This window comes from Plectropomus leopardus, chromosome 16 (assembly GCF_026936395.1).
Source record: "Plectropomus leopardus strain MGB_pleo_1.0 chromosome 16, ASM2693639v1, whole genome shotgun sequence".
Classification (NCBI taxonomy): domain Eukaryota; kingdom Metazoa; phylum Chordata; class Actinopteri; order Perciformes; family Serranidae; genus Plectropomus; species Plectropomus leopardus.
Window position 1 is genome coordinate 8015493 of NC_142191.1, and position 12856 is coordinate 8028348.

The 12856-nt window shown below is 40.6% G+C and overlaps 1 protein-coding gene across 15 annotated transcripts in view; it reads right to left on the minus strand.

Annotated features, from left to right (window-relative positions):
- epb41l2 (erythrocyte membrane protein band 4.1-like 2) overlaps positions 1-12856 on the minus strand; it is a 71650-nt gene that overhangs the window by 5975 nt on the left and 52819 nt on the right. For 4 of the 15 annotated variants that reach the window (XM_088089340.1, XM_088089339.1, XM_088089337.1 and 1 more), the window contains 8 exons: positions 11541-11711; positions 9679-9879; positions 7260-7328; positions 6271-6909; positions 3883-4011; positions 3492-3590; positions 1831-1911; positions 96-210 (listed from right to left, as the gene is read on the minus strand). In XM_088089340.1, coding sequence (XP_087945466.1) covers positions 106-210; positions 1831-1911; positions 3492-3590; positions 3883-4011; positions 6271-6909; positions 7260-7328; positions 9679-9879; positions 11541-11711 — 1494 coding nt within the window. In that variant the 3' untranslated portion in view covers positions 96-105. The remainder of the gene's footprint in view (positions 1-95; positions 211-1830; positions 1912-3491; positions 3591-3882; positions 4012-6270; positions 6910-7259; positions 7329-9678; positions 9880-11540; positions 11712-12856) is intronic. The other 11 variants (XM_088089344.1, XM_088089343.1, XM_042503167.2 and 8 more) reach the window with 9 other exon arrangements.

Sequence of the window (12856 nt, forward strand, 5' to 3'; positions counted from 1 at the left end):
ATATATATATGCACCCTCACCGTTAATAAAGAGCTCCAATATTACTTTCACCATGAATAATAATAATAATAATGAGTTACTATTATTATTATTACCTGAGTTCAGTCAATCCTCCTCCTCAGCCAGTTCAGTTTCTTTATGAACCACCACTCTGGTAACAGACATGTCAGGATGTTGCTCTTTGGCCTCCTTAATGGCCTGGGCCAGTGCCTGCAGTACCGAGGGGCAGCCACACAGTGGCAGCACCGAGCACAGCGGGCAGTGCAGGGGGGAGAGGAGGGGGCGGGGGGACATGGTGGAGTTAAATGAAAAATTAAATAAGAAGCATAAAGAAAATGACAAGAATGCTGGATTTACCATCAATGTGACTTGTGCTTATTTTACTTCTTTGGGTTAACTGAACGGATGAAGTAAAATGGCTTCAGACACATCGAGTGGAAAACGAATTATTGAAAAAGAATTCCCATTTCCAACTCAAAATAAATGTAAATCCAGCGAATCAAAGCAGACAGGCAACTTAAACAAACCAGTGGACGAGGGATTGTGCATAAAGATCCAGACCTGAGCAAAATAGACTTTTTATCTTTGTCAAATATTTGAAATGTTTTTCTAGGGCGCTAAATGCTTTATCCCCGAGAATATCTTTGACCGGTTACACATTTCGGTCCATGCTATACCACAACAAAGCTATAAATTATTCGTGCTACACTGATTAGCAAGCAGCCACTGCTCTGCATTCATCAGAAATTATCGACAGAGAGCCACGCATCACTTTCAAATATCTGACAAGATTTATTTTTATCAGGTCTTCAGACAACCGTAGGCCAGGGAGTATTTATTTATGTATTTTTTAATCAGTGCAGTCTTGTGTATCTGGACATTACGGCATTTTATTATTATGTTTTGAGTGCATTTACACCCATATTGGTTGAATGATGTGGGAATTGTACCCCATATTTTACCTACTTTTTCAATTTTAAAGCTGTTAATAAGCCGTGATGGTTTAAAAACAGGCCTGGCAGAATGATCCAATTATCTTTGGTCCTCTAAAATTGGGGAATAATATTTTGCCAGTTTCAGGGTTATTCTTCACGATGTAAAGATCCTCAAATGACAAGTCGGAGTCTGCAATTTAAGCTCATGGTAATTTTTCATTTAAAATCCACTACGCTCATGTGCAGACTCAACAAGAAAAATATCTGTATCACTTCGGAAAAACACTTGGACTGCACTAACTCAGATGTGATCTTCTCACTTCTACAAGTGTTCACCACATCTGAAACAATGGTTTTTTATTTTTTTTTTTGGTCCCTGTGGAAAATCTGACAATCAAAGACAAAAGACAGAAAATCAAGCAAACAAACAAGCAACAATTTCAGACACGGAAAAACAAAAAAGGTGAAGACAACATCATTTTCTAGATGGATGAACAAGTGAAGAGACGGACAACAACCACTGTGTGAAAACAGAGCGGGACTAATGGCGTGTGGACATCTCTAATGAGTGATTAATAAATCTAATTGTGCATTCAGACTGAGAGCAACATGATGGACATGTCACCAGACGTCTACTTGTTCCCTGACGCCTCATGACTTTGCTGTCAGTCCTCAGCTGCTAGTTTCGTTGTTTCTCTTACAAAAACGTTTTTCAATTCTTAAGAAAAACATGAAAAGCTGCAAATTTTGGACTTCAACTTGTGTGACTGGTTTACCTACTGCAGAATGAGCCTCTCACACCGGAAACATTTGGTCAGAATACAGCGACCCATCAGCCAAGTTGCTGTAGTACCAAACGAGGCGTGGGGACACGCTGCGTGAATGGAAAACTGACCTGGTCGTGGTCGATGTCACAGTCGCCAGTGATGACGATGCGTTTCTCGATCCTCGTCTCTGATAGGCCGCCTTTTAACGTCTGAAACAAAATACACGACAACAATGCTTTGATTACCGTTACAATGTATGATTTATGAGAGTGGCTAACACTATCCTGATGTGTCAGAGCACATAAAGCCCAATTCGTATCAACGGCGGACCTCATGTGACCCCATGTTTGTGTTTCAAGCATGGCTTAAATATCATAAGAAAAAGTCATATCGTGATGATGACGGTATTTCAACTTGCTGACATAATGTTCATAACATTATGACATAAAAACACACTTTCTTTAGTTTTTGCTGAACATTTGAAGGCAAACTGCTACGTTTATGCTGACATGTAAAACCATACACTTATTTTGTTGCAACTGTACGTTATTGAAATTTATGACAAAATATTTTTAAAAATATTTTTCTGTATTTTGTCATATCTTCAAGCATACGGTTATTGCAAAAATCCCCTGAAATATCGTGATATTATTTCTGAGCCTTATGATTTACAGTGTTAACCCCCTTTCTTTCTTTTAAATGAATGATAAACAAATGCAACTGATTCTGATAAACACTATCACACCTTTCCATCTGATCATCTTTAGAGATTTTGCTCTTCTAACGGCTGTGAGACCCGGTCTGTGAACGGGTCTCCATGCTGTGCAACTTCAGTTGTTTCTAATTGCCAACACAGCCTCCGTAATTCTCAACCGGGAAAGAGGCAGAAACGAGGTGCAGTGAAAAAAACACAATAAACATGACCCCAAACCACTAAGATGCCAGTTTGCGCTTGACTAATATTATCACTTGACCTTAGTGTTTGGTGAAATATGTTAATTTGCAGTGGAGTCTTTACCAGACAAATTAGGGGCACGGACAAATGCGCGCAGGATTAAGATCACAGACGACCTCCGCAATTATTACAAATGTCCAGAGGTCAAATTTAATTTCAAAGAGAGCAGATGAGTTGCTGTTTGCACAGACTGAATACATCAATGTGGCTGGCAGTTACATGAAATTAACCCTTTAAAACCCGCAAAAACATGGAAAGAAGGTAATGAGCAACTTAACCAGAAATAACCCAAACTTTTGCAAGAAATGTGTCAACAGTTCCTGAAAATTATCTGAAATCAGCAACAAAAAAAGTAAAGAAAAATTACAAAAAAAAGAAAAAAGTAAAATAGAAATAATAAATATTAATATAAACATATTTTTTGTAACTGTATTTCATATATATAATTATCATAACTATAAATATAGTTTTCTTGATATTTTTCCCCCAGTCATTTGATCATTTTCTTCCCTATTTTTTTAAACTACGTTTTTGGTCATTTTCTTGTCACCTATGAATTTTTTTATTTTTGCTTTTTGTGGGACATTTCATGTGTCATGATTGACTTTATATATATATATATATATATATATATATATATATATATATATATATACACATTTATTTTTTTGAAAGAAATCCCATTTGAAAGGTTTAAATACTAAAAGGATCTGAATGCTGTGCATGAAAACTTTTGTCCATCCACGTTTTTAAGCGTTGACGTAATGTCATAATGCATCAGGCCAGGATGTGTTTGTTTGTGTGTATCTTGGTAATGTGTGTGTTTGTGTGTACCTTGGTAATGTGTGTGGTTGTGGTAGTACACAGAGATTCAGAGGTGATTGTCTGAGCAGTCATCAGCACTCCAGGCTCGCCGTCGCCGTTACCATCCAACTGACAACAGAGGAGACAAAGAGAGATCATTAGCTGTGCGTTTACATTCAAATATCCTCGCTGGATGTTTGATGTGTAACTTATGTCACAAACGAAAAACATGAAATCCCTGAGGAACGAGGAACATGATAACAGGTGGCATGCACTGTTTCTAGAAAGGAAACTTTTTTGGGATGAGCTTTAAACACAAAACAACATTAATGAAATCTAAAAGGTTCATACGAACACGATATCAATGTTGACACACGAATGGACACAAACAAAAAGCTCCCTGTGTTTCTTAAGTGTGCACCTGTGCAGCTTCGTATGTGATGGTCTTGGTTTCCGTATGTACGATGGGCACTTCTTTTGTTGCTATCTCAGTTTTCTGGGCTGCAAACGTGTCTGATATAGTCACCATTTCTGTCTTTACCACAGGTGGCTGGGGGAGGAGGAGAGAGAGAAGTGAGGGGGGAGGATTAATACAAAGAGGGTTAATACATTAAACCTGAGACGGTTAAGGAAACAAAGAAAAATCTATGTGTATAGCTTTGGAAGTCATTCAATTGATAGTTGTTTTTTTTTTTAAAAAAAAAGTGTTTTCTTGTTATTTAATTGCTTATTGTACCGAAAGGAAAGTGCACACAGTGATACACATGCAGTAGTTGTAGATGTATAAAACACAATATTTGCAAGTAAATGCAGCAAAACTCATGCAAAAAAAGAGCTTCCAAACTCATGCAGGTCAACGTCACAAAATTGCAGAATACGACAATGACTACTCTCAGCAGCAACACCTACAACAGCAGCACACTACAAAAACATCTTTGGCGTCACATGCATCTCAAAGTACGACACGGCACAAACATGCATAAAACATGAGCCCATACAACAAGCGGATAATGTGGCAAACAGGACGGCCATTGATATGTAAACGGCATGCAAAAGATGACATTCAGCTGAGCTGGGGTGGCATTTCTGATGTGGTTGGCAATGATGATTTCCAGAATACCGTTACCATGGGGACCGTGACGAGCCAATTAAACACTAACAGAAAAGAGAAGCATCACTGCCAAACACGTGGAGGACACACAAACACACACATACACACATCAAAACGTGAAATACGGCATGCAGCGCAAAAAAAAGCAAATACACAACCTAAAAGCATCATGCAATTCCCACTTAGGCCCCATTTACTTCACAACACTGACATACGATGCAGAGTAGGTTGTCATGTTGATAATGATATGAGGTATAATGATAATAGATAACAGAGAAGATAAAATATAAAGAATAAAGACTGAAATAAACTGTGTAGTGAATGGTAACTTGACACCAACACCAAAACACTTATGATGAATCGTAACATTAAAATGAACTCAGTCTGTATTAAAGGTTAAATTTGGTATTTTTCAGCCTGGACCCCATTTTCTCATGCGTTTGAGTCTAAATTCAGCGATTATTAAATCTGTTGTAGCATTGAGTGAGAGCGCCGTAGTCGGCAATGATAAAACATTCACTCAAATTATTTATTTTTGCCACTGACAGGCTCTGATTGTTATTGTAAGTGTAAGATTATGGAAATGGAAAAAACAATGAACAAAACAAAATATTGTGGGAAAATAATCACTCTTGCCAAACCTACCAGACTGCTTTCAAATATACAGAACATCACCGTAAAACACACCTCAATCAAATATAACAAACTAAATAAAACTTACAAAACCCATCTTGGTCCGTCTTTCCTCTTTTCCACCAATCACCAACTCTGGTTTGATTGAAATAAACTCAATATTCACTGAAGTTAGATATAAAAATATGCTGGCTCTATAAATGCTGAAATTACTGTTCATTTAAATGGAGTCAGGGGTAACTGGTAATTGTGATTTCGGAGCTATTTCTGCTTAAACAAAATCCATCTCTGCTGGGATTCTTTTCATAATGTTGTCAGACACTTAGAATAACAATTTGAGCCTGTCAGTTGCAAAAAAGCACTTTTAGTGAACTGCACTGACACGGCACAAATGTCCCATCTTAAATAAATAATAATTTTAGCATGTATAGAGCCACTGTATTTTCACATCTAAGTGAATTAAGGGTTTATTTCAACCAAACCAGAGATGGTGATTATTGAAACAGCGGAAAGATGAACCAAGATGGCTTTTGTGGGTTTTATTTTGTTTCTGCCGACTTTGAATGAAGTGTGTTTTATGATGATAAAATGACTGTTTATTTAAATGGAGTCTGGCGGGTTTGATGACAGTGACTTCAGGGCTGTTTCTGGTTAATCAAGAATGATGTTACTCTGTTACAAAAACTATCTCTGTTGGGATCCTTTCTATCCTTTCTAAAAACAAGCACTTTTAGTGGATGGAAATTGAAGCTGCACAAGTTCCGTCGCTGCTATTGTTGTTCCCATTACTCATTAAGACACAAAACCATGGGAAAACAGGGTCCAGATTGAAAAATACCAAACTTCCCCTTTAACTGCACTTCTTTCATTTTAAGCTTGGAAAACTTCACGGGACAAAAATGAGTGTGAGGATGTACATGGGGCTTAAATATTCACGCAAGCAGGAAGGAAACCGGCACGGTGGTAAGCAGGAAGAGGAAAAATAAAGGTAGGTGTTTCTACAGTTGGTAGGAGGGATCAAAGCCCCGGGGAAGCTCTCCGCAGTCGGCCCAGTGAAGACTTTACCTCAGAGCAACATATAACCTGCGGCCGTGGCTCTGCTTCAACCAGAGAGGCTTCTCCGTTCATTTTAGGCTCTTCCTCTTCCTCTGCGGGGACGACCGTCCCGGTGACGCCCTCCTCAGGCAGGGTGTGACCATTAGGAGCTTCCTCGGGTGTTATCATTGGGTCATCTGTGCTGTCGTTGATCTCTTTCTCAGCTTCTGTCTTCTCCTCCGCGTTCTTCTTCTCGGCCTCCTCTTCCACTCGACTGGTCGCCTCTACAGGTTCTGCTGGAAGAGAAGGAGCGTCCGGAGCCGATGTGTCCAGTTCTGCCGTCTTATTCTCCTCTTTCGCCTCCTGCTCCTCCTCCTCTTCCTTCTCCTCTGGTATTTTTGTGTGGCAGATAGACACAGACACATTTGGGTGGTACTCTGCTTCCTCCTCACTCTCGCTCTCGGATGAAATGCTCTCCTGTTTCGCCGCTTTTGCGTCCTCCGCTACCACTACTTCCTCCGCTACCACTACTTCCTCCACAACTGTCACTTCCTGCTTTCTTGTTTCCTGTTCCGCAGGGGCACTGGCTGTAACTGTGACAAGTCCGGGTTTGGGTGCTATGGAAACCTCTTGGACGACAACAGTTTCTTCGATTTCGACTTCGGTTGTCTACACATTCACACGCACACATGTACACGTAGTGCACGGACACACGCAATGAGGTGCACACACATACACAACAAACGCATGGGGACAAAAAAAGCATAACATGATCATTGAACATAAATAAAAACATAATAAATGAAAATAAATGAATGCAAATCAGGAATAAAAGGAAGATGATGTTCGACTGTGGAGACAAAGATGCAGGAAAGTGAGCGGAGGACAAACGAAAAGTCAAAGAATGGACGGCTGCAGGACATTTGAAGCTGGAAAATGGAGTTATGAAGGAAACGGTGGATGAAAAGCGTCATGAATGGAGGGCTGGATGGATTAATAGAAAGAAAAGTTAGGACCACCTTTGCAGGTTCTTTGGTATCAGAGATCGTGTTATCGGCAGCAGCTGCTTCCGTTTGCGGCACACTCTCCTGCGTGACAGAGAAGTTACCATGACAACCATCAATCACACACCAGTAGTGACATCATCACCATTCGCACTTAACGTCACTTTAGCGATATTGTGATGCTTGTTATGTTGGCACAAACGGGTTGAACGTGTTACTTGGATCTCCCTCTCCTGTCTTTCATGCACAGTCTAGTTAATTTGCAGTTCATCGCAGCAGGCAGCAAAAGAGACGGGAGTTGAAAGGAGAACAGAAAATAAAAAGATCCATGGAAGATGGATTAAAGAGAATATCCCATCAATGAACACAGAAGCTTATCTCGAAAGATAAAGATAAAAGAAACACAGTATTGAAGTCAGCAGTTTCTTTCAGACTTTGATGACTATAGAAAACACAAGGGCACTGTAACAAATTTAGGTCAGCCTTTAAATAGTTTGTGTGCCTTTTAAAAAGATGAAGCTCAGTTCACGACACACGACTTTCAAAGTCATCATATTCCCATACTGTTTACACTCAACAACTTTCTGTCTTTTAAGTGTTAGTCTTGATGTCTTGATGCTTTTTACACTACATCACTAACCGCTGATGGGGGGTTCACACACTTCAAGATTTTTCTCCTGGAAGAACTCCCTAAAAGTAGCCAAGGTTTCCTACACCCCCATTAATTTGTGTCAGCCCGCAACAACTAAGTAATCTGGACTGGATTAGTTGGACTGTTAATTAGGAGCTCTGTTGGAACATGTTTACCATTTAGGGCAACTACGCCTGAGACTTAGAGTGGGTTGTCCATTAATCGGATGATCGGCGGTTTGATCCCCAGCTCTTCAGTCAACATGTCAAAGTATCCTTGGGCAAGATACTCGACCCTAAAATTGCTCCTGATGGCTGTTCTATCAGTGTGTGATTAATTAAAAAACTGAGTAGCAGGTGACACCATGTATAACAGCCTCGGTCACCAGTGTGTGAATGGGTGAATGTGACATGTAGTGTAGAAGTGATTTAAGTGGACTAGAAAAATCCATTAACTGTTCAGTTATTTATAGCACACTTGGTGCAGAGACGGCGCAGCAGATGTCAGGCGCACTGAAATTTGACTGTTCGTTCTGCTGGGTCCAAAACTTTGTTTTCACTTACAAACATCTGCAAACAGCTGCTCTAATCCATTGATGTGATCTGATCAGCTGTGAATGGATCAACAGATTAATTATCCACCCCACGAGTGACAAACTGCCGTGGTCACTGCAGCCATGGAAACTCTGCCTGCTGCGCTGCATTCATGGACCCGCAAAAACAGCAGATTTTAGAGTGACTCCACAGAATGATTCATGACTATGTGATAATGATTTTTTAAAATTATTTAGCAGCGCTCTGAGCATTATCACGCTAATAACTTACAGAAACAGTGTCTGCAATAGTCCACCTTCGACTTCCTCCTCCCCTCTATCTGCCCCTTCCTCTCTCTCTGTTTTCAACACATATTGGATGAATCCCAAGTCTCTTAAATTGCATCCACGCTTCCCTAACTTGCATCTTTTCCCCATGTCTTAGTCCATCCCACTGGGGATGCATGGAGATATTCAAGGAAACCATGGGAGGAGAGAGGAAACAAGAAAATGTGTTTTTGGAGAAATTAAATTAAAAAATAAAAATTAAATTACTAATACAAACACCTTGTAAGTGCCTCAGAGCAGCTTTGTCTCAGTCCTAAACCACTTAGGTAGTTTGCCAACAGAGTCCCTGACGGGTCCAAATTTTAGCATACTAGTTATGCATAGCGCCACACAAAACAATTGAGCACCAAGTCTATGCAGATTTACCAATAATCTGAGCTTTTATTGGGGAGTTCAAAGAACTGTCAGTGAGTGGAAAATCTGGGTTAAAGTTGTGTAGTGTGAACTTGGCATCATGTAATTAAAAGTCAGTGGATTATGGCTCTCTTTTGTCTTTTTTTTTTTAAGGGTGATGCAGTCTGCTGCTTCAATACCTGCTGCTTTTTACAGTTATGTTTTCCTAAAGGAGCTGGTTAAGAGCACAATTTGAAAAATGGACCAGATTGGTTAATTTGCATTAAATCCACACATATAATTGCCATCACAAAACAAACAGAGGACGTCCCAACATCGCCAGCATTCATAGCTGTTAGTTGTTTTAAAATGGATTTACCATGCCCATTATTCAGGATGAATGCTTCCTGATAGTAAATTACTACCATTCATCCAGCATCCACAGCAGGCATTATGGACATCTCTTAAGTGCAGTTTGTGAACACATCTGGCAAGCATCTTTAATTAACTGAGGCATTAAAGGATGTCAGAGTTTACTTTAAATGACTAAACTGAAAGTAAACTGACTCCTAAATGCTCAGTAGCAGCACCTCGATGGCAGAGAGCGTAGCAGTTGGGGAAATAAGAAGCCCGTGTGGAGCAGAGGCAGTGCAGACAGCAGTGGAAGTAGCAGATGTGGTTATATCAGCATCAAGAGTTGGTTCACGAGTACTGCAGGCAGATGCAGCTGAACAAAAGCCAGTGCCAGAGTGTCTACTGAAAAGTACAGAAGTTATCTCCTCTTCAAGGCTCTACAGCAACACACACACACACACAAACACATACACACGGAGAAGGCAGAGAAGAAGAGGAAAAAATGGCAACATCTGAGAGAGGACAGAAAGACAAGAAATTCCAAAACACAGCATTAACACAAGACATGAGCCCCTTTTACACTGTTTTTTCAAGGTAGAAATTTCACGCCATTATACGGCCTTGCTGTGCGGTATAAAAGGTACAGCCGCAGAATGGGGGAAAGGGGGCAGATTGGTCTCGACTTTAAGCCAGCATCGGAGAAAGTAACAGCACTGAAACTGTTCTGTATTAATGGGACAGGATCATGGGCAACATGGGTGAGAGGTTTGCTGCTAACTCAAAAAAGAACAGCAGCTGTAAATGTCCACAAATTGGGAAAACAAAGAGGTCCAGGGGCTCCTTACCCTCCAAGCAGGGGACGAAATTAGCCGCCATATAAAAGAGAAAGTAAATTTTTTTTTATTGCAAATAAATGCAAATGTTATTGTTTATAAGGCGCATAATTGAGGCTGACGTTATGTTAAACGTCACACCCACTACAGCTCTTTTGCTTTCACCATGCCGGCATGCTGTCTAAAATCACACACTGAAGCAGATTAATGCTGCCATCATTTGGCTCTGTTTGTAAAAATGCCAAAACAGCATAAAGAACAGACTTTGAAGCAGCCCTACAAAGCCAATTTCATGCCAACCCCAGAATCGGGGGGACAGGGGTGTCTCGAACTAAAGCATCAGAGGTAGTCACAGCATCAAAATAGTGTGCTGGGACAGCCGGCAGAATGGGATAATGGGTGGCATCTTTTCCACTATATTTTTTAAGATTATTATTTTGGCTTTTTTGCCAACTGTACATTTTATAAGACAGATTAAGCATGAAAGGGGGGAGAGAGAGGGGATGGCATGCAGCAAAGGGCCACAGGTGCAGTCGAACCTGCAGTCACTGCAAACGAGAGCACTGTGACAGAATGATGCTGCTGTTGTTTGGTTTTGTGTAAAATTGCAAAGGGGGCATTAAGACGACTTTGTGGCAGCCCAATAGCGTGACCTCTGTGTAAAAAGGGCTATAATAAACAAACACACATCAAGAGGAAGTATAGAATACGTTAAATAAAGAGCAGCCATGCTTTGCATCTCTTGTAATGATAACAGAAACCAGAAAAGAATGAAACAGATTTGTTTCTGGTATCGGAAATCTGCACAATATCACACCATAAACAGAATAAAACCCTTGCACTGCAGGAAAATGAATTGTTGAAAGTGATGTGAGTTCAGCTGAAAGGGGATAAAGAACTGCAGCAAAAGAAGAAGAAAAACCTCAAATGGCCCTTTGAGTGATGAACGAGCTTTAAACAACAGATCATGAAAACTCCACCAAGGTGAAAGCATCAAATTAAAACGTCCACTTTTGAGTATGAAAGAGAGGACTTGAGAGGACTTGCGCGCACGCGCACGCGCGCACACACACACACACACACACACACACACACACACACGCATGCACACACACACACACGATGACACATCTTTCTACCAGAACCACACTGTTTTTTTCTTTGCAACACATTGTGTTCAACAGTTTTGAAGCACCTGCAATTATGTGCACAGAGGGCTTACAAAAAGCCTCTTTTCTGACACAGAAACATCCAGACAGACGTACCACTTGCTGTTGCTGTTGGATACGTATCGTTGTAGCGGGAGAGGAGGTGAGACGTTTCTCCCACTGGTTGGGCTGAGGAGGAGAGGGAGGCGGCGCCTCCATAAAGGAGCGTTTTAGCTGGCTAATGCTAGCTTGGTGTTTCAGAACGTCTTCTTGGGTCTTATCATGGTCCTGATGAGGGAGGGGAGGAGGAGGGAAGGAGGGGGGAGGGCGAGGTAAAGAGGAGGGGGTGGAGAGTAAATGAGATAAGTATGGGTACATGAGGGATGATGAGGGGTGGGATAAAATTTGGGATGAGGGAGCAGAGGTGGGAGGATGTTTGAGATGGTGTAGGAGAAGAAAAAAAGAAATAAATCCAAGGAGGGAAGTAGAAAAAAGGATGAAAATAAAGGGATGGTTGGGTAAAAAAGGTGAGTAAAGGTCAGAGAAAAAAAAAAGAAAGGATGGCAGGATGTAGAGAAATATAATGGGAGAAGAAATATGAAAAAGAGGAGCGGGAGGGAAAGAAAGAGGAGAGGAGGAGGGAGGATAAGAGGAGGGACAGGGTGAGGGAGGGCAAAATTCGGTTCAACACAGGAACATTAGTCTGTCAATCAGGAGAAGACAAGATGGAAGCCATGCCTCGCTGAAGCCAAGTTCAACGGTCCTGCAGTCTTAAATTTGTCATTTGTGTATTTTGTTCATATTAGGGGTCGACAGATTATCAGCCTGGCCGATTATCAAGGCTGATATTCGGCATTTTGCCAATAATCTATATCAGCATTTTATTTTTAGGATCGCCTATAAAATGAATTATGAAAAATTGTGCGTATTAGACTTAACCAACACCAGGGAAGGCAGTCTGCAAAACATGTACTTTCTAAATCCTCAGGGAGCTATTTTTATTCTTTCATTTTTCATTCAGATTTTCACAGAAAACTGGGAACTGCTGGGAACTTGCTGTGTACGATGTTGAAAAAGTTTCATTTTTGATTAAACATTTGCTAAAGGCCTTTAAACAAAGTTTTGTTCTGGAGTTTGTTATATTCCAAATTCTTAATATTGAGTGAAAGTACTAATAATTGGTATCAGCCCTGAATAAACAATATCGTTTGACCCCTTGTTCAATGTGAATCGAAGCATCTCTAAGCAGGCTGCAGTGAAGCAGGGCCTCTCCATCTTGTCGAGGAGTTTTTTTTCTTAAAAATCAGGCCAGGAGCAGCAGTGCGGACTGCAGAACATGGAGCTGATAGTGGTGATCATCTGTTCTCTGTCGTTCTCCTTCACTGCATTCCCACGTGACTGTTTAATCTTTTTCAGTTAGTAACTTCTCATTT